At 44.6% G+C, this 22,289-nt stretch overlaps 1 protein-coding gene across 1 annotated transcript in view; it reads right to left on the reverse strand.

Moving 5' to 3' along the window:
• Positions 1-21,491, reverse strand: part of TENM4 (teneurin transmembrane protein 4) — a 259,651-nt gene extending 238,160 nt beyond the window's left edge. Inside the window, exons 1-3 of the mRNA XM_064288757.1 lie at positions 20,947-21,491; positions 8,693-8,791; positions 7,221-7,456 (exon numbers count right to left, since the gene is read on the reverse strand). Coding sequence (XP_064144827.1) covers positions 7,221-7,456; positions 8,693-8,791; positions 20,947-21,347 — 736 coding nt within the window. The 5' untranslated portion in view covers positions 21,348-21,491. The remainder of the gene's footprint in view (positions 1-7,220; positions 7,457-8,692; positions 8,792-20,946) is intronic.
• Between the last annotated feature and the right edge of the window lie 798 nt (positions 21,492-22,289).

Here is a 22,289-nt window from a genome sequence, read left to right on the forward strand (position 1 = left end):
TTGAACCGCCCACCTTTTGGTTAGCAGCGGTAGCTCTTAACCACTATGCCACCAGGGTTTTGGAAGGAGAGTTTAATACCTCTTCTAACTGGATTGCTACGATTCTGAGGTCAAGTTTGGGTGGTGGGGTGAAATGTCAGACATCTTGAGAGAGCCAGCACAATTCTATGCAAGTCACACTACTGAGTCCACCTCCCATCAACGCTGTCCAGATAACCTCAGGAACCGGATGACCCTAGCCCTTCTAGACCAAGGACTGTAATAATATTTCAACAAGCAAAGCTCTCTAATAGTTGCCTTTTGATGAACAGCAATTAAGCTTAGAAACATTCTCACTTGTAAATTAAACTACCACTTCAAGCAAGGGTACTGATGGTGGGTGTTTCTTTTTTTTTTTTTTGCAATTCATAATCAGCTTCAGATGGAGGTGAAAAAGTGGCCTAATTAAAAAAAAAAAAAATCCTTCATTGCTAGTAGAATATGTTGGAATGTTTCTGCTCTAGTTCCCCAGAGGCTGCTGCAGCACACATTTGTGACTCCACTCCTTGCGTCCTGGTACAATTTTCTACAGGCAGTGGACTATAGACAGGGAAGGACCTTACAGGATCATCAGGGTTGAGATAACAAAGGTCCAGGGTCACCAGTAAAGGACTCCTTTTATCATCCAACTAAAATCCGCTGCCAAGGAGTCGATTCAGACTCATAGCGACCCTATAGGAGAGAATTGCCCCATAGGGTTTCTAAAGAGCAGCTGGTAGATTCGAACTGCCGACCTTTTGGTCTTAAACCACTGTCCCCCTTTATCACAATCTGTTTTTTCAACATCATCTGTGCTTTTTCAACATCATCTCATTTAATCCTCATAACTTCATAAAGGAAGTACTGTTATTCTTCCTACTTTGCAGGTGAGGAAACCAAGAATCACAGTTTACACAGCTGGAGAGTGACAGAGCCTAGATTTCTACCAAGTGGACCAGACCCTGAATCCTGTCTTTTTTTCCAATCAAAACACCATGGTGCCTTACAGAAGTCACTGTGAATGACACTCCTGCCCTGCGGGGTAGGCCTGGAACTGATGATGGAAAAAATACCATCTTATCCTGGTCTCTGTTTAAAGATAAAACCATTCCTGGTTTTTGTATTATTAACAAGCCTTTTTCATCTCCTATTCCAAAGACCTCACCGGCAAGACAGGTGCTTAAAGAATCCTCAAGATACGAATCCATAGCTCTTTTGTGGCACAGTGTCTGCTTTTTACGTAGAGATTCAGGACATGAGGGAGGCTGTCAGTTTTATCTGAGCGGAGGAGACTATCAGCAAAGCAAAAATTGACTTTTGTCCTAGTTAAAGAAATAATGTGAGGTACTTTTCTGGTGCTGATTCTTCTTGCGGCTGCTTCCATGGAAGAGGAAGACATCCCTAACAAATGTTTTCTGACAGATCCCCCTGGCTGTCCTGTCAGCTGCCCTTGTGACTAACACAGCTGGGGAAGCCCGTAGGTGCTGCTGTGAGACAGGCCTAGTTCTTCTTGAAAGCTACTAATACTTCCTTTTATGTGATGCTAATACCATGTTTTTTATGCAAATAATACACGTTTTCTATGTTTGTTTGCCAGCTGTGCCCTCCCCCCATGAAGTATTTTCATAAGTACACTACACTAAGTTTTTTTTTTTTCCACAAAAAAAATGTGAAAAAAGATTGGCATAGTGGCACTTATAAAAACACATCATGGGGAGAGGGTGCAGCTGGCAAACAAGCATAGGAGGCATGCGTTATTTGTGTAAACATATAGTCATACTAATAATACTATTAATAGTAACGGTATCTCACTTTGAGTGCTTAGCCTGTGCCAGACTGTGAGTTAGGTGTTTTATGCAAATTATCTTTTCTTTGAACCTCACAACAACCCTGCGATGTAGCCATTATTATTATCCCTATTTTCCAGATGGGGAAACTGAGGCTCCAAGAGGTTGAGTAACCTTGCCTAAGGTCACAAAGATTGAAGGCAATAGGACTGAGATTTCAAAGCAGGCAGCGTAATTTCAGAACCCATTTTTTCAATCATGATGTTATTCTTAGTTTCCTATTCTGTAAAATGGGGCTAATCATTCCAACCATGTCCATTATAAGCACTGTAGGGAAAGTGAGAACTGAGACTCAGAGAAGTTAAGCCACTTGCCCAAGTTCACACAGTCAGCAAGGGGTCTACTGCCTGAATTGGGGTCTTCTGATTCTACATCCTCTGTTCAAGCTCAGGACCTACAGCATAGTGGCCTTTGGGATCTCAAGTCTTAGTGTAAATCTCAGCTACATAATAATTTACAGGCTGTGTGACTCTGGCAAGTTGCTTAGCTTATCTGAGCTTTAGTTTCCTCATCTGAAAAATACAGAAAGTGATACCCCACAGAACTGTCATGAGGGTTCAGAGAGATGATGCACACAATGGGCTTGGCCCAAAGTTGGGCACGTGGCAAAAAATCAAAAGTCCAGATACTTAAATGAGGGGCTTATAGTGAAAGGGTTAAGACTGTGAGCCCAAGAGGAAAAAAAAAAAGCATAGGCTCAAGAGCTAGAGGGCCTGGGGTTGGGTGAATCACATTTCTGCCATTTAAGATGAAACAGCGGGGTAAGTTCTGTTCAATGGATCTCAGTATCTGCATCTGTAAACTGGTGACAATAACTCACAGGGACATTAGGGGGATTCAATGAGAAAGTGCTCAGAACAGAGAGGGGCACGTGGATGTACACAATCAAAGCTAAACCGTCATTATTAATGATAAACAGTGGCCCCTGTTATTTCTATTACTCTATATGCTACACTGCCTTTTTTTTTTTTTGGTGAAAATGTCTTAAAAACAATGAAATGCTATAAAATATTGTTGCCATGGCTGTACAGTCTTCATGGTTTGAACTGTAACTAGCCTTCCCCTCATATCATTCTCTCTTCATCTTGTTCGGTGGATCTTTCTTTCCTACAGAAAAGTCAAGATATTCAAATGGAGGCTAATAAGGACCCTCAAATTTTCTTAATAAGGAGAAGAGGTAAATAGAGCAATGCGAACTCATCCTCAATGGCTGCCTGTCTGAGCAGGTATCCTTTGGAGATAAAAAACATGTTTTTGCCTCTGAAGAGATCCTACAGCCTGCGTGACTGTCCTCCCTAGGATTCTCATCCAGGCCAGAAGAGCCAAGTAACCCTGCCAGGGGAGGAGGAGATGGCCTGGAGGCAAGGCCCAAGGACCTGCAGCCTTTGTGGGTGGCAACCATTGACTCCAATTTCTCTATCTTCCTATGAAAGAAGCTGCACATGTCTCTGCAAATGAGAGGTCACTGGCTGCTCATTTCTCAAGAAACGTTCCAACTAAGAAACTTAACTTCAAATAGATCTGTCACGGTTACCATTCAGACATGGCAGCCCTGAGCAGATACTGGCAAAAAGAAAAATTCTTTTCAGCCCTCTGTTTTTGCCTCCCCCTCTGCTTATGAGGCGATACAATTCTTATCAGGAACTTGATAGGATGTAGAAAATAATTACAAATGAAAAGGTTATTCATAATTTTTAAATGAGTTAATTAGTAAACCCAGTCAGACTCACTCATTACAGTAATTAATAATTGATTATACTTGAAATTAAACACAATTTTTCACCAAAATTCTAATTAAATATCTGTGCTTTTTGCCTGTTGATTACATCAGTTGGTCTGCTGGAAAAACAGTCTTTGTTAAGGATATTTGTGCTTGGCTGAGATGATTAATTTGATTTTTAATAATTGATAGCTCCTGTACAAGTTAGTCATCACAGCCTATAATTAGGGCCATACAATAAGACGAGCATCCTTTGCCCCCAGCAGCTGGGGAAGACCAAGCAACAAGGATGCCACTCATTCCAGCTGCAATAGCTTACTCTGACCTCACAAACATCCTTCCCAGGTAATGGGCTGTACCTGTTTCTAGGTGAGGAAATTGGAAGTCCAGAGAGTGACTGCTCAAAGGCTTACATCTGCTACCTGGCAGAGCTGGGAATGGAATCCAGTTCTGTTAGATGTTGGGTCTAACCACTTCCCCAACACCTTGCTGAATCTCCAGGTAATAAAGAAAACACATCAGGCTTGCCAATTTGACCCAATCCTTGAATATGAAATCTAGATTCAAGTCTTAATGTTTTTACCCAGACAGAATTTCATCAGAAGGGTGTATTTTTGCCAAAGACATGTTATCAATGAACTGACCATTCCTAATTAGAGACACAAATTTTCCTAAACTGACCTCCAATCCACCTCTTCCCCTTCCTACATCGTCACCATCTTAGTTCAGGCCTTCAGCTTTTCCTGATTAGCTTATTGCAATACTTTCCTAACAGGTCTGCCTTCTAGTCCTTCCTCTCCCCTGATCTTTCTAAAATGAAAATCTGATTATGTCCTCCCACTGCCTAAAACCCTTCAATGGCTTCCCATTACCCATCCAATAAGGTTCTTAACTTGGCCTCTAATTGACCTTCATAATCTGAGCATTATTAGCTACACTATTAGCTGTATTAGCTCCAATTGTGGCCCCTCCCCCACATCCCACAAATACTCCATCTGAAGGAAATGTCTTTGCTACCACACTATCCTCTTTCAAGTCTTTGAAAATTCCCTCAGCTTAGAATACCCTTCCTTCATGTCTGCTCCAACTAACTTCTACTTCATGATTCAGCTAAAATACCACCTTTCCTAGGAAGTCTTCCCCAGTCCTTCTGGGAGGAGCTGGGTATTCTCACAGCCCCTGAGCTGCCTCAATTACTGTCTGATACCTGCCTGCTTACATAGCTGTATCTTCTTCTAAGCTATGAATGCCTCAAGGGGTAGGGCCGTATTTTCATTCTTTAATCCTAGCAGTTAGCATAGTGTCTGGATCAAAGCAAATACTCCATATGGTTTATTGGGTGAAAAATAAAATTTACAGAATCATAGATTCACAGACTATCAATGTTGGAAGAAAGACTGAAAGTCGTCCAGTCAGTGCTTGAGTCTTATTCCTGCGAAGTGGTCATCATGGCTCTCTCTGCACCTATCCTATGACGGGCGCCTCGTTATCTCCGACAACAGCCTCTGTCTGTAGACAGTTGAAGACTGATCATGTATTCTTATTAGATAGGGGAGAAGGAAGCTCATGGGATGGTAAGCAAGAGAGGACTTTGTAAGTCATGTAAGGGTTTATTCTTTCTTCCTGAACTAGGCTACACAGTATAAAACTTACAACTTTAATGCAAAACAAGTTGATGTCTATGCATAGCAAGCTACTTGACTCTTGACAAAGATACTTTCTCAAAGTATCTTAACAGAGACACTACCTGTCCAAAAGTCTACTTACTTAGGAAATACAATAATGTCAAAAGACCTGTGCCAATGGTTGGTGGGAGCACAGTATTGTTGGTGCCAGAAAGAAACTTTCACGCCAGGTGGTGGTGCCTGAAACCTCACGACCCTCACCTGTATCCCAATTCAATGATACTTCTTTCACAGAGCCTGGGTGGACCTTGACCTTGCTCAGTGTGGGATGTCCTTCACCCAATGACCCATAGCAGGAATGGCAAATACCTGGCATGGCATCAATATTCTCCACTCTTGTGACCACTAAAGACATCACTAATCAATCACAGAGGCTCTTTTCCATGAAGTCTGAATACAGCTTCAGGATCCTGCTCAGCACAGCATTCTAGGCAGCTAGCACTAATCAAATAGGAGAAAAGATGAAACACGTATGCCATCCCGGCCTTAGAGCCATGAAATCCTCTAATCTGCGTGAGGGGAAGAGAGACCGAACATATCAGAGGAGGTTTATTATAGTTCGAAATATTGAGAACTCCCTATTTACAGCATTGTCATCTTTCTGATTACTTGTTTTCATGAAATTCAGGAATCTTGAGAGAAAAGTGACCTTACAGTTACATCACCCACACTCACCCCTGCTCAAATTCCTTCTCCACATTTTATTAATCATGTGCAGTAATTGAGCACTTACTACCTGTCAAGACAGCTCTTTTCTTCCACAATAACTTTGATTGCTACAAAGTTCTCTTGGGAGGTACTGTTTCCTCTTAAGACCCTCTACCAGTTAGTCCTATTTCTATTTATTGAGCTTATACTGAAGGAAAAAAAGAAAAAAAAACCTTCGCTTATAGAATTATCTCAGAATTCCTTAGCATGGGTTCAAGGCCTTCTCAAGCTGGCCCTGACCTACCTTAAATCTGAGAATCCCACACAGAATCTGAATGGTGGAAATGACACTGAGGGCTAAGCCAACCTCTCTTTGAATGCCTTTACCAACAGGCTGTTTTACATAAAGGCAGCAGACCTACACAATGCACACAGATTGCTTCAGATTAATATCTTCCCTGAGAGAAGACCAAAAAGAGGTCAGAAGTAACCAGACTGTGTTACAAAATACATTAAAAGAATGTGTGGTGGGAGCCAACCTGTGTTTTAGCAAGGCAGTGGATCAGGCGGAGTTTCTCATCCATGTAAAGTGCTGAGGTCAGGTAAGAAGCGCCTAGTCAGTGCTTCTTGGTATCTCTGTGCTTCCCTCAGCCCAGCTCTGATTGCTCACTGGGACCCCCTGGCTCCTCAGCAGGGATTTTCCCTGGTTTCCTGACCATAGGTTAACTCTGGATCTTGGTTCCCACAACACCCTCACCTGATAGACTCTCACCTCCAGACACGTTTTCCGGGTTTGAGGTCAGCACAATCCCATTTTTGACAGTTTCCCTCAAATTCTAGGGCATCCCGTCTCCTTCCTCTTCTCACTGCAGCTACATGGCACCAGTGGGAGAGGCCTGCCTGCTGGCCAGCCTCTCCAACTCGTCATTTCATTTGTAGTGATACCAATCTATGACACTCATGTCACACATCTCCACCTCAAAGCCCAGTCCTAGTGAGTGCTTCTGTTTCAGTGCTAGGTGTCCAACAATCCAACACACAGAAGAACAGATGCCAAGGTTCCTTTCTGGTTATAAGAACATCTCCGTTAACATGCAGAGGCGAGGAAAGGAGGGACCCGAAAGGCTGACCCTTGACGGGTTTGGGGGTGAAGGCCAGTCCAGCATTCCAGGGCTATTTGGCTCACCCTATGTGCTTTGTCTGCCATGCTGGCAAGGTGCCTTCGGTGCCCACAGGTAGCTTGGTCACTGCCCTCTGGGGCAAGGGAAAGCCAAAGGAAGCTGGGGTGAGGGAGGTGCTTACCCACAAAGTAAGCCAGTAGGATGACCAGTGTGGCTGAGATGACGATGGCGCTCAGGGCCGCACACTTCCAGTTACAGTACTTGGAGGGCTTCTTGAGGTTAAAGGCTGGGCGGGCAAAGGTGCTGCGGGGCAGTGGTCGGGGTGGAGGGGAGTACACTGTGCTGGATGTCAGTGGGTACCCTGGTGATGTGGTGCAGAAGAGTGGAGAGGTGCCCCCTGGCTTGAAGAGGAAGTGCCTGTGGGTGGAGAGAAGGAAGAGAGCGTCAGGGTCTGCTTATCACCAGGAACACCAGATAAACCTGGAGGACAGAGGCAGCAGCAGTAGAAGCATGCAGAGGAGCCTAGAGAGAAAGTATTACCATAGAAAAGACAAGAGGGGATGGAGAAAAGGAGAGCCAAGTACCAGACCACAAAAACAGAGCACATGAAGACGTGTTATCACGGAACACAAATGGGGCAGCCCTACCAGTGGGGAAAACCACCCAAGCTGACGCAGAAGGTGTTACCAATTCTACAGGAGACTGGGCATTGAGATCCTTTTCCCTGGGAGGGGTTGGGGCTGGGATGCTGATTCTTGGGGAATGAGCTACCTGTTCTCTAAGACTATTGCAGTCACTTGGAAAGTATCTCAAATTCTGTTCTGCCTCCTGGAGACAAGAGAACCTAAAATTTCCTTCTCCCGCCAATATCTGCTTTGCCAGTGTACTTTGACTGAGGAATAGAATACCCTCCTTTTTAAAGGGGGTATTGTGGGAGTTGGAGTCAAGACGCTACCATGAAGCTCCGCCATGGCCAAGAGTCCCCCGGTAGCTGCTACAGAGCCCGTGGCAGCAAAAGCCTTCAAAGCACTGTGCTCAGAAGCCAGGCTGCTGCCTTTGACCCCCGATGAAAGTTGCTTGGGATGGCAGATTAGCATTGCGTCCTACAGCCTAGCTGGTTTTGAGGGCAGTGTGGCACAGTCAGTGCACATGGTTGTGGCCAAATTGTCAGAGAATCTTCCACAGCTTGGCTTTAACCATGGCTATGGAAGGATTCACTATGAGTCGGAATCAACTCGACGGCACTGGGTGGTGGGTTATGGAAGGATTTGCACACACAGCCTGGGAAGTCTCACCACCCAGTTTCAGGGTAATCCTCCCCCTACTAGGATACAAGAAGCCTCAGGCCTCAGAATGCATACTTAGATGGCCTGTGATACATAAAAACTGCTACATGAGATGGTTTTCAGAATGGCAAAGGCAGCCAATGTGATGCCAGGAGCTGCATATTAACAAGACTGCTGTTAATATGCTGGGGGACAGAGTATTCCAAGGATAAACTCTTGCAAGGTGAACATGGACTTGGGGATGGGTGTGGAATATGGCATCATCTCCCCCAGGAGATCCCAGGGAAAGGTCTCAGGGTTTGCATGCAAGTGCAGGAGTTGAGGGGAGAGTACACACAGAGAGGAGGAGCATGGGCATGTCACCTACCCGTCACTGTAAGCACCATCATGGCGGGAGGCGCTGAGAATGTCCATTTCAATGAGGTTGTCCTGCAATGTCCCTAGGAATGGCTGCTTGCCTAGGTTTCTACACACACATGGAGACATGAATGAAGCAATGAGTCATGCATCGATGAAGGGGGGCAGTAGAGAAACACAAAAAGTGACCGTTTGGTGCAGCTGTGTGTGAGACCAGCGGGACACAGTTCCCAGGCGATGTGTCTGTGTGCAAGCCACATGTGCAAGGGGTACACCTGGCACAGAGCATTGGTGGGAGCATTCTCTGTAGAAACCTAAATGTCCGACAGTTGTGTGCATCAAATCACAGCTATCACTGATGAGGACTGATTATGTGTCAGGCACTGAGCTAGGCATGTTATATCCATTATCTCAAATCTTCAAAATAGGTTAGGTGAGGAAGGCAGTGTGATCCCCATTTTACAGATGAGGAAGCTGAGATGTGGAGAGGTAACAGGACTTGTCCAAAGTCACCAGCTAGCAAGGTTCAAAGCAGGAGTTTGAGTTTTATCTGTTTCCAAAGTCTGTGATTTCCCTCCTACTTGATGCTGCCTACATTTGCTGAAACAGTAAATAGGGATGCTCATTTTATAACCACCTCCCCCCTGCCCCCCCCAAAAAAAAATCAAGCGTTGTTTTCTAAAGCAATGACATCAGAGTCATCTGGAGAACTGTGAATTGCTAGGCCACCCCCACAGATTCTGAGTCAGTAGGTTGGGATGCAGCCTGAGAGTACGCAATTCTCTCAAGTTCCCAGGTTGATGCTGATGGTGCTGGCTCATGGACCGTATTTTGAGTACTGTGGTCCTTTAGCAGCGCAGGTGCCTGGATGATAGATGATTAGCAAAGATGGTGCCCCGCAGAAGTCAGAGGAGAGGGCTCTTCTCTTCCCCAAGTGCACTGAGGGCAGTGCAGCACTTTGTGAATTCTCCTATTTCTAACCCAGAGTGAAGATAGACACACTTGTCTTTTTGGGTCTCAACCATGCCTGCTAAGTGACATCATTCATGCTTGCACACACTGGATCCTGTTTTCTGATACTTTCAAGACTGATGCCAATTCACTTTAAAATCCTGCAGTGAATGATTTCTAACAAGCCAGTGGTGGCTTCAGTCTGCTGTAAGCACCTGAGGGAAGGACTGACTGCAGAAAGCCAACAACTGGGCCCCTCCCTGCCTGGAACCTTCCTTCTGGCTGGCCAGGTTTTGAGAATCAGAATACTTGAATTCTAGTTCCCTTTATGCCACTTTGTTGCTGTGTGACTTTAAGTAAAAACCTTAACCTCTCTGAATCTCGATCTGTAAAAATGGGAATAACAATACTAACCTCACAAGGTTTCTACATGGGTCTTCAAAATAGGCTATGTGACGAAGGCAGTGTTATCCCCATTTTACAGATAAGGAAGCTGAGATGTAAAAATGATGTTAGAAGAACTTTTAAGAGCTACTCAAATATTATAGAAGTGCTAATGCAAAATATAATAGCTGCTCTCTATGAAGAACCTACTAGATATTATTCACTGTTTTAGGAGCTTTGTGGAAACCGTGGTGGCTTAGTGGTTAAGTGCTATGGCTGCTAACCAAAAGGTCAGCAGTTCGGATCCACCAGGTACTCCTTGGAAACTCTGTGGGGCAGATCTACTGTGTCCTATGGGGTCACTATGAGTCGAAAACGACTCAACGGGCAATGGGTTTGGTTTTGGTTTGGTTAGGAGCTTTGCAACTATTATATAATTTACATTTTATTCCTCACAACAACCCTACGAAGTCAGTACTATCATCTCCATTTTGTAGGCTGGCAAAGCAAGGGTCATAGAGGTGAAGTGAATTTTCTAAGGTCATACAGTAAGCAAGCGACACTGCTAGAACTGGGACCTGGGGCTCAGACCCTCTTTACTTGAAAACCTTTTCTCACTCCACTGTTGCCCCCAGCCAGCCTCACAGACCAAAATGAGGAGGACTTGTAAGTACTATCTTCAAGCACCATTTTGTTAACATCTTGAGGGACAGTGAGAGCACAAGGCAACACTGTTTTGTAGCCAAGGCCACTGACCAGTGCACTGTTGGTGAGAGCCTCCCCTTAGGGTGAGTGCTGAAGAGCCTTCTGGGCGCTGTAACCTGGAGAGTAAGCTGTTCCAGTGGTGTTCATGCTCCACAGGTTTCCTACAGTGTTTGGGAGGAACTGCAGGTGTATGGAAGTTTCTGCCTCCGGGCAGGTGGCCCTGGTGATCAGGGGTCTTGTGGCAGAGTAGGAGACACACAGTTCCTGGGACCAGACAGACCTGAGTTCAAGCCCAGCTCCACCATTCACTGGCTCTTAGATAGATGAGTTCATCTCTCTGAGCATCCGTAAACAGTGATAACCACTCGCCTTTTAGATCCTGAAGTGCAATTTCGATCATGTCACTTCTTGTTCTCAACCTTGCAAGGGCTTTCCAAACCTTTTAGAATAAAGCTATAGCCCTTACCAGATCCTACAAGACCTGGCCCTTGGTTCCTCTCCAGCCTCATTTTCTGTGCTCCAGATATACCGGCCTCTTGCTGTTTTTTTTTTTTTTTTTTTTGCTGTTTCTTAAACAGGCCAAGCCTTTGTTTTCATTTGCCTGAATCAATCAACCTCTCTCCCTTCTCAAGTATTACTTTCTTGCTCTAACTATAATAGCTCCCAACCCACCTCCCAGTCACTTTCTGGCCCCTTGCTCTACTTTATTTTTCCTCACAGGACTTGACACTATATATGTGTGTATATATATATATATATATATATATATATATATATATATATATATATATATATATATATATATATACATATATACATATATACATATATATACACACACACACACGTGCATGTATATTTATTTGTTGGTTTACTTATATATTGTATTTCTTCCTAGCTCAAGTTCCATGAAGGTAGGCATCCTGTCTTGTTCGCTATTGCTGTGCCCTGAGCCTAGAAGAACGCTTTGTCCATAGTAGAAGGCACTCAATGAACATGTACTGAATTCTGCTGAATGAAAGGGTATGTAAAGGAAGTATGCTTGGCATATAGCAGGTGTGCAGTTGGTGCATAATCCAGGGTAGAAGCGGGTGCTGTTTTAGGATTACTTCTTCCATACCTTGCATTTCAGGAGGGCCTGCACGGCCTGGCCTGAGCAGCCCCTGAGCAGAGGGCTAGGGAAGGGCGTATGCCTCTTTCCTGGAGGGCTAAAGGGTGGGTATAAGGCCCACTTCTCTAGAACATCTTGAACTTTGACCTGTGTCACCAAGCTACAATTGTGTCCTTAATGATTAAGACCCATCAGAAACAAATAAATACATGTATTCATAGAAAAAAAAAAGACAAAGAATAAAGAACAAAATGTTAACAGTTGGAATCTCCTAGTGCCTGGATAAAGAACGAGTTTTACTTTTATAATTTAAAAAGAAAAAGTTATTTAAAGAGAGGGAGAGAAAAAGAGAGAGAGCAAGCAGACTATTGTCTCCTACAAGTACAGATCTTTTAGGACGAGGTAAGAACAATGCAGCTGAATAAAGGATTTGTGGAGTTATGGGGTGCCAGGTTACCTGTAAGAGCTTCTGCACTCATGCTAACTCAGATATTAATCACTTAGCCCACTAAGGAACTTTGGGGGACAAGAATACTTTCTGAAAATGTTTGCTATTCACAACGCTACTACTACCTTGAATTAGCCTTATTCTATAATTTCAGAACTTAGTTCTGGGTCAAATAATTTGGCCTATTCGATAGCTGAGGAAACTGATGCCCAGAGTCGCCTGCATCCTGCCCTAATACAGATGGCAAGTCTCAGGTGGAGCTTAAACCAAAACCTAGGTGTTTTGACTCTCAGTTCAAGGCTCCTCACTAAGCTTCCGGCCCACCCTCCCCTAACACTCTGGGACTCCTGTTCTACTGAGAAACAGAAGTTATAAGGATTTCCAGATGGGGGCCCTAAAATACTGAGCCCACCTTGGGGTCATGGCCCTGCATGCTCTCCTGCTCACTGCTGCAGGGACCTAAGGCACAGGTAAAAATGGATGTTATTGTGTCATTTGATAGATATAGACACTGAGACTCAGATAGGTTAAATCACTGTCCGCAGTCATACAGCAAGGAAAAGGCAGGGATGGGACTCAAATCCAGCATCACTCTAGCTTCACAGCCCCAAGCTGCCTCTCCAGGAGGTTACTGAGTACCTGGAGAAGGAGCCAGAGCCAAACCCTGCTGTTCTTCAAGGGTGGGAAAGGAATGGCTTCTCCTTAGACCTAGGGAGGCCCTGGGCTAGTCTCTAAGCTGCCTGAAGCAAAAGCTTCCAAGTCCATCTCCCTGATCCTAGTACCTAACATGTAGCTTGGTCCAGGTCAGGCTAAGATCACCTCACAAGGGCAGAACAAATGGTATTTGGGAAGAAATGGCCAGGAAGCTGCAGAGGCCTGTAGTTCTTTGGGATGGCCCTGTTCAACAGCCCATCTTCTGGTTCTATCTATACCTTGTTTCCACCCACAAAGCCCTGGGGCAGCCATTGTTGTATGTGATTCTCACAACAGCCCATTGAGGCAGGACAGTCAGGAATCACACTCCACATTCTGATGCTGAGACCACAAGGTATGCAGAGGATCAGTGACTTGGCCAAGACCACACAAAGGGCTATGGAGCTGGAATTTCAACAAATGAGTGAACAAAGAAACAAATGAACCAGATCACAGTGATTCTTTTAAAAGGCCAATTCCATCATGTTATTGTCCTACTTGAAAAGATATTGACGGCCAACCATCTCTACTTCTACCACTCCGGGACCCTATGCCTACCAGAAAAAGGTGTAAGCTCCTTTTCATGTCACTCAAGGCCCCTCACAGATGATCCCCATTTACTCTCATCCCCCTGAGGGCCCTATGCTCCGACTTCACCCAACTATTTGCCATCTCTTCAAAATGCCAAACTCTCCTGGCTCTGTGCCTTTATACAACTCTCTGCTTAGGATTCTTTTTCTCCTAGCAAAACTCCAACTAAAGCATGTTCTCTGAAGCTATCTTTAACTATTAGGAAGGCAGCATCAGATAGTGGTTAGGTGCATGGGCTCTGAAGCTAGCTGGTCTCAGTACGGATCCTGGCCCTGCCACTTATTGGCTGTGAGACTTTAGGCAAGTCACTTAACTTTTTTGTGCTTTAGATTTTTTTACCTCTAAAATGGGAATGATAATAAGACTAACCTATTTGTGCAGAAGAGTTAACATAGCTGACTTGACTGCTATTCTCTGAAAGGAACGCTTACAAGGTTGACCACTGGCTGGTGTCTGGGAACTTAGATTTCGGGAGAGTTCCCACCATTACCTGATAAAACTGGTTCATTGTACCTAAACTATCTGTAAAAACAATATGGTTTACGCTGAACACCTGCTTTCCTTCTGGGAGTCTGGAATTAGGGTATGTGCCAAGTAGGGGGTAGTCTATGGGATCCCCCTCCAGTAAAAACCCTGGGCACTGAGTCTCTATTGAGCTCCTCTGGTTGGCAACAATTCACATGTGTTGTCACAACTGGTTGCTAGAGGAATTAAGCACATCCTGTGTGACTCCACTGGGAGAGGACTCTGGAAGCTTATGTCTAGTTTCCCTTGGACTTTGCCCCATGCACCTTATCTGTTTGGTGATTTTGCTTTGTATCCTTTCGATATAATAAGTATGAGCATATGCTGAGTCTTGTGAGTCCTTCTAGTGAATTATCAAACTTGGGTGTAGTCTTGGGGACCTCTAACACAGTACCTTATGAGATAACTATGAGGATGAGAGAGTTACTACATGTGAAGTGCTTAGAACAGTACCTGGCACGCAGTAAGGGCAATATGAGTATTTGTTATGATTGCAACTTGATGTTCCCAAGCACATGGAGCCATTCCCTCCTCTCAGCTTGGAGTGTCCCCTCTATCAGAGAGCATGATTCATGCTGCCCTATCTTCCATTCATTTACTGGTCTGTCTCCCTCACTAGACCAAGAGCTTCTCATATGGTCGTGGCTGTGTCTTATTCATATCCGTGACTGAATCACTGAATGACATGGAAGACTATTCATCCAACCTCCTCCAATTATCAGGGGTTGGCCTGGACAACCAGAAGGCAACATGTGTCATTCTGGGCACCACACCAGGCCTGGGCTAGTAAACACCAGGATGGTCCCCCATCCCTGAGGGTAGGTGAGCTTCTCTCCAAAATGACTGTAACCATAAAATGGGCCACAGGCTCCCAAACCAGGCCTAAGATCAGAGGAGCTAGGGCCAAGACCTGGCAGCCTCCGCTCTGGCTTTGCCTTTATCCAACAGGAGCCTGACGGGTTATTAATCAGATAGTCCCTGTGAAATCAATTAAGATTCTGATGCTGCAGAGTACAAAAGAACAGGGCAAGGGTTTAGAGGATCCTGAACACTTGGCTCTTTCCAGAATGGGCCTCAGATGTACCTGAGGGACATAGCAACATCCTGCCCCAGCTCTAGGGAGCACAGGTGGGCCCAGCCACCTTCCTGAGGACTCAGTTAACCTGGGGGAGTGCTAGAGGTATGGCAGGTACAGAGAAAGGAGTGGATTTACTCCCAGAGCCCTTTCTTTACTTTCCCCTTCCACTAGTATTTCTTTCCCCGCCAGCAAAATCTAAATCCCTCTTGGTCATTCTACCAGCTGTTATAGTATTTGCTCAGCTATTTATTTTAGACTCTCGACATAGGCTCAGTTTGACAACGAGGGAAGGGACTTGCTACTGTTTCTCTGGCATAGGAGGCTCCCCATTCTGGTGGGGTTTGCAAAGCCGTTTATAACGACTACCTCGAATAGGCCCTGCTCTCTTGGGTCTCTAGGCCTTTGCTCAGGCTGTGCCTCTGCCAGGCCCTCCCTTTCCCTCCTCCTCTGCCTGAGGGCTCCTGCTTTCCCTTTGATTCTCAGTCCACACAGCACCAGGTCCACCGGGAAGCCTTTTCTTTTCCCTAAGCAAGTTTCCAGTTAAGTGTATGTATTGATTCATTTGTTTTGTCATTCATTCATTTTCCCTGTGTGTTAATATTTATTAAGCTCCATGTGGCAGTTCTTGCACTGAGAACCGGGCATCCAGAGACAATTGAAACACAGCACATTCTCTGTGCTTACCTCTATCATAGCACTTACCCAACTGCAACGTAAAAGCAGTTTTCCTAAATGTCTTAACTGCTAAGCATATAGTAGGCATTCAACAAATATTTATTGAATAACAAGTACTACATGATAAGTAATTTATTGAATAACAAGTACTTACTGTGTGCTAAGACATTTTCAAATATTATCTTTTGAAAATGTTGTTACAACAGTCTTATGAGGCAGTGTGGTGGATTAAAGAGGGCTGCAAATTCTTTGACACTGCTCCCAATGAGATGTGGGGCCTATATCCCTTCCTCTTAAAGCTGGCTGGTCTACTACTACTTTGATTAATAGAATATGATGAAAGCGACACTATGCCAGTTCTAGGGCAAATCTTAGGAAGATCAACAGCTTCTGACTAGTGTCTTAGAACCCTGAGCCCCCAAGTATAAAGTACAACTACCCTGCTGGGGGAGCCCTGGTGGCACTATGATCAGGTGTTTGGCTGCTGACCAAAAGGCCAGCATTCAAATCCACCAGCAGCTCCTTAGAAACCCTATGGGGCAGTTCTACTCTGTCTTATAGGGTCACTATGAGTCAGAATCGACAGCAATGGGTTTTTTTTTTTTTGAGAAGGGGGAGGTACCCTGCTGGGAAGACCATGTGGCAAGACCCTGATATTACAGCAAGCTTCCCAGCTATTCCTACCAAGATATCTGGCATAAGTGAAGCCATCTTGGCTAGCCTTCCCGCCAGCAAAATATTGCCAACTGACCCCAGTGGACACCACCTGGAGCAGAAGAGCAGCCCCAGCTGAGCCTCTCCTGAATCCTAACTAATAAAATTGTGAATTATAATCAAATGGCTATTTTTTATTAAGCCACTAAGCTTTGAAGTAGTTTTTTTATATGACAATAGATAGTCAGAACAGAAAGGTACTATTGTTTTCTCCGTTTTAGAGATGAAGAAATTTAAGGTCTCGGTCCAGAACTAGTGTGAATACTGGGCTGAAGGTTTGAGCATAGTGTGTGTCTTACCCTAAAATCTGTGCTCTGAATAACTTGCTACAGTGAATAAACCATCACTTTTGCCCACAGAACATCAGAGCCAAACTTACAACTTCCCCAAAGAAGAGAAGAGGTAGAACCTACTATTTTTTCCCTCAGCTCCTCTGGTCAGAAATGATTCAATAGATAATTTTTGAATGACTTTTGTCTTCAAAGGGCTGATATGAGAAACAGATGTACATGCAGGTATAGGGAATAACCTTTTTTAGCACGTATTCTAAGAGCCAGGAACTGTGCTGTGTGCTCATCCCATGATATCTCATTTACTTTCTCTGAACCTCGTTGAGAGATATGAAATCTTACCCCAAATTGTGGATGGGGAAACCAAGGCTCAGAGATGTTAAGTAACTTGACTAACTAGTAAGTGTTCAAGCCAAGGTAGAGATCTAGATCCATCTGACTCTAAAGCCCATACTCTTTGTACCTTGTCAAGCTGGTCGAAATCACTTATGATTCTACCTGCCAGATGTGTCACTGATCACTGTTAAACTGTACCTTGTCGGTTTTTTGCTATCAACCAGTTAAGGTCAGTATTAAGATCCAGAATTCTACTTGTGTTATCCATGTATTAGGTGCCATTCCAAGTTTTAAGCCATCTTTAGTTGCACAGGACTCTGGGGTCATAGAGGAAGACTTTCTCAAACACTTTAGCTGGGTCTCCAAGAAAAAGTGGCCCTTTACTAGGCCAGGAAGTGAGCAGGAGGGCAACTCCAGCAGAAAACTGTGCAAGAGTATGCACAGAGGCACAAATGGGCTTGGGATTTGAGGGACTGCTGATAAAAACACATACATACACTCACATACACATACTGAATTTATATATTATATATATATAATTTACATATAACTGTTATATAAGTATACAACAGTATACATGTAATAAAAATTAGCATAGCACGCTTATGAAAATACCTTGCTGTGGGAGGGCACGGTTGACAAACAGAGAAGGTGAACATTATTTGTGTAAAAATATGGTGTATATGGGGCAGTTCTATATATACATATATATATATACATACACATATATATATATAAAATGGTGTGACTATATACCAACATGTTAACAATGATTACCCTTTGGTGGTGGGTATGTGATTTTCTTCCTGCTTATTTCAATTTTTTAACTGTTCTACAATGAACATTTATTACTTGAGTAATAAACTACAAGGAAAAAAAACAGATGTTCCATGTGGTTTGATCAATGGATGTAGGAGGACAGAGGGTGGGGAAGACAGGTGAGCACTGGGCAATGGGTAGGGGAGGTGAGCTGGGGCCACCTTTGCACCTTGAACTAACCGTTAGGAAAAAATCCCTGCTCTACCTTCCTTTACCCTTAAAAAAACTTGGGGACTCAAAGTAAGAAGTTCTCCTATGTCCCTGCCCACGGGTGGCCCTAAGTGAAAAAAATTAACACCCGAGCAGAGGGAATAGGTACTATGCTCTATGCAAAAATCAGAACAATTCATTATTTGCTGTTTTCTTTCAGCCATGTGCAGTCATTCAATACATACAGTGAAAATAATGGAGATCTGATTAAGCTACCCTGGGTGGGGGTGACTCTGTTACTGATGGGTGCAAAGGAGGCATGCAGAGAAAAATCACACATAACTTTAAAGGATGTTAATAGAAACAATATTAATTATGAGGTCAGGAGTGGGGTAGGCTGCATTTCTGAGAGGCTTGCTTTTGGAAAAACTATTCCACAGGAATGAAAGGGGGCAAAAAGATTTTATTCTGCTCTCATTGTACTCCACGAACTCAATGTGGGACTATCATAGTTATGCTGCAGGCAAAGGTGATGGACACACTCTCCATGTATAGATTAATTTCGCTTCCTTACAGGTGGCATGACTTTTGTCTCCTTCACAGGTAAAGGACAGGAGTTTGAGAAAACAAAACCAGCGTTTCACACTATTTTAATAAATAAGGTAGACGATTGTTGCTGTTGTTAGGTGCCGTCAAGTCGGTTCCGACTCATAGCAACCCTATGCACAACAGAACAAAACACCGCCTGGTCCTGCACCATCCTTACAATCGTTATGCTTGAGCTCATTGTTGCAGCCACCGTGTCAATCCACCTCATTGAGGGTCTTCCTCTTTTCTGCTGACCCTGTACTCTGCCAAGCATGGTGTCCTTCTCCAGGGACTGATCCCTCCTGACAACATGTCCAAAGTATGTAAGACGCAGTCTCACCATCCTTTCCTTTAAGGAGCATTCTGGCCGCACTTCTTCTAAGACAGATTTGTTTTGTTCTTTTGGCAGTCCATGGTATATTCAATATTCTTCGCCAACACCACAATTCAAAGGCGTCAGCTCTTCTGCGGTCTTCCTTATTCATTGTCCGGCTTTCACATGCATATGATGTGATTGAAAATACCATGGCTTGGGTCAGGCACACCTTAGTCTTCAGAGTGACATCTTTGCTCTTCATCACTTTGAAGAGGTCCTTTGCAGCAGATTTGCCCAATGCAATGTGTCTTTTGATTTCTTGACTGCTGCTTCCTTGGCTGTTGATGATCCATGGTTGTGGATCCAAGTAAAATGAAGTCCTTGACAACTTCAATCTTTTCTCCGTTTATCATGATGTTGCTCATTGCTCCAGTTTTGAGAATTTTTGTTTTCTTTATGTTGAGGTGTAATCCATACTGAAGGCTGTGGTCTTTGATCTTCATTAGTAAGTACTTCAAGTCCTCTTCACTTTCAGCAAGCAAGGTTGTGTCGTCTGCATAACACAGGCTGTTAATGAGTCTTCCTCCAATCCTGATGCCCCGTTCTTCTTCATATAGTCCAGCTTCTCGTATCATTTGTTCAGCATACAGATTTAATAGGTATGGTGAAAGAATACAACCCTGACGCACACCTTTCCTGCCTTTAAACCAATCAGTATCCCGTTGTTCTGTCTGAACAACTGCCTCTTGATCTACGTAAAGGTTCCAGAACACTTAATTGTGCTCATGAGGAACCTTTACATAGGTAGATGATTAAGAGGTTCTAATTGTGCCAACCTGGGACATTTCATCTGCAGTTTAGAGAAAACAGAGAAAAGCTATGGTCCCAAAAGTCAACAGCACTCACCTCAGCGTAGCAGGATTATGGATAACTTTGTGCATTTTCTCCAGTAAGCCTGTACGGTTTTTATAAGAAGAAAAAAATCATGTCTCTTTTGGAAAAATGGTGGTTAAGCAGAGATAGGAAGGATTCTACAGAACTCAGACTGACTGAAGTCCCTGACAGAATGAAGCTGCAAGAAGGGAGAGGGTGGAAGGACCAGGCCAGGAGAGATCTGGAGAAGGTGGCTGTAGTGTGAAAGAGTCAACACTGGATGTGAGCCAGGCAACCTGCATCCAAATCTTAACTACGCATCAGCTACCTGAGTGAGCTAGTGATCGACCTCGCTGCTTCTTAGCTCCCAAAACTCCCAAATGGGGGTCATGGCACACATATGAAAGCCCTTGCAAACCAAAAGGCTGATAGACAAATGTTAAGTGTTATTAGGGCTTTGGGTATAAAAGGGATTGGACGAAAGAAGAGGAGGGAGAGGAGACTCACAATGACTGAGCACCAACCCCAGGCCAGGCCAGGCTGCACAGGGTAGCAAAATCGTCACAGGACCCGGAAAGGCAGAGGTGAGCCCAAGAATCAAACACTGATCTCTGCCACATATCTGTGCCAGGCATATTCACACACAGCAGCTCTCAGGTACTTTTACAACAGTCCTCTCCAGCATCATCCCCATTTTGTTGGGGAGGAAAGTGAGGCTGGGATGGGTTTAGCAACTCCTCCAACTTTATACCTTTAGTAAGTGGCAGGCTGCGACTGGACCTCAGGTCTGTTTGATTCCAAAGTCCATGCTCTTTCTCCCTTTCATCCCTCCTTCATCCCACCTTTTTCTCTGGCAATCAGAGCACCACGTCCTTAAGCAGTAGAGCTGATCCCTGCTTCTCTGGCCAGGGTAGGTTGTGGGAACACCAAACTTCCCCACCAAAGATCTCGGGTCTCAGACCCACCCAGCCGCCACCTTTCCCGGCGCAGCTCCACCCTATACTGCGCCGCCCGTACCTGGTCTCCAGAGGGATGTTACTGTTGAGTAGCCAGTTGTCCTGGGCGTGGGCCGGCTCCTGGGCGCCGCCTGCTGGAGGCTCTCCGGAGAGCGAGTGGTCCGTAGGCGCCGGGCTGGGGTTGCTCCTCGGAGTGAAGTTGCCCCGGTTCAGGGAGTTAATGGAGGCCGCGTGGTGCTGGTTCGGGGTGTGGGCGTGGGAGAGCGGCGGCGGTGGCGTCCGGAGCCGCGAGTGGTTCTGCAGGCCACCCGGGTGATCTAGGGCACAAACACGCGTGGTCAGGGTGGGCGGCAAGCTCGGGCACCGTCCCTGCTTAGAAAAGCTGCCCGGAGAGGTTTGAACCAGGACCTCAGGAAAAGGAATTCCATGTTCATCAGGTGCTGATAAATTATACATATTCATTCATTCAGTGAATATTTATTTAACTGATTTATTGAGCACCTACTTATTCTAAGTGCTGAGGATACATCAATGAACAAAATGTACAAAAATTCCTGTCCTCATTGAGCTTCTATTTTAGTACGAGAGAGACAACATATCAGATTAAAAAACAAACAACGAAGCCAGCTGTGGATACCGCCAACTTCACACTGTTTCTTTCATACGTTTAGGGTGGTGACTTTCAAAGTGTAGTCCCAGAACATCACCTGGGAATTTCTTGGAAATTAAACCCCCTGGGCCCCTGCCCCAGACTTCGTGAATCATGAAGCCTGGGATTGGGCTCAGCAACCTGTTTCCAGAAGCCCTCCAGGTGATTCTGATCCAGGCTAAAATTTGAGAACTACTCATTATAGAGTGGGTATGAATCCGGGAGGACTGTACAGCAATGGGGTTGGGTTATACATAACAGCATTAGTATATGAAACCAGAAAAATAAGTACAATATATAGTTTACTGAGATGGTGGTAAATCTGAGGAGAGAGCATAAAGCCAGGAAGGAGTCTAAGGCCTACGTATGTGGAAGTTTAGACAGAGTAGCCAGTGATGGGCCTCAGGGGGATGGCTCTTGAGCAAAGGGAGTGAGCCACGCTGGTGTCTGGGAGAATTAGAAGCCACTGCTCACATTCACAGAGCACTAACTAGGTGCCAGGCACTGTTCTGAGCCCTCTCTACATGTATTAATTCAGCTAATCCTCACAACCCCCTACAAAGCAGGTACTGTTTTGGTCCCCATTTTACAGATGAAGAAACAGATATAGGCTTTATTCCTTTCAACTTCTTGCACAGTGGTTAAGAGTTTGGCTGACAACAAAAAGGTCTGTAGTTCGAATCCACCTCCACTCCTTGGAAACCCTATAGGACAGTTCTACTCTGTCCTATAGGGTCAGCTATGAGTCAGAATTG

This window comes from Loxodonta africana, chromosome 7 (genome assembly GCF_030014295.1).
Source record: "Loxodonta africana isolate mLoxAfr1 chromosome 7, mLoxAfr1.hap2, whole genome shotgun sequence".
Classification (NCBI taxonomy): Eukaryota; Metazoa; Chordata; class Mammalia; order Proboscidea; family Elephantidae; genus Loxodonta; species Loxodonta africana.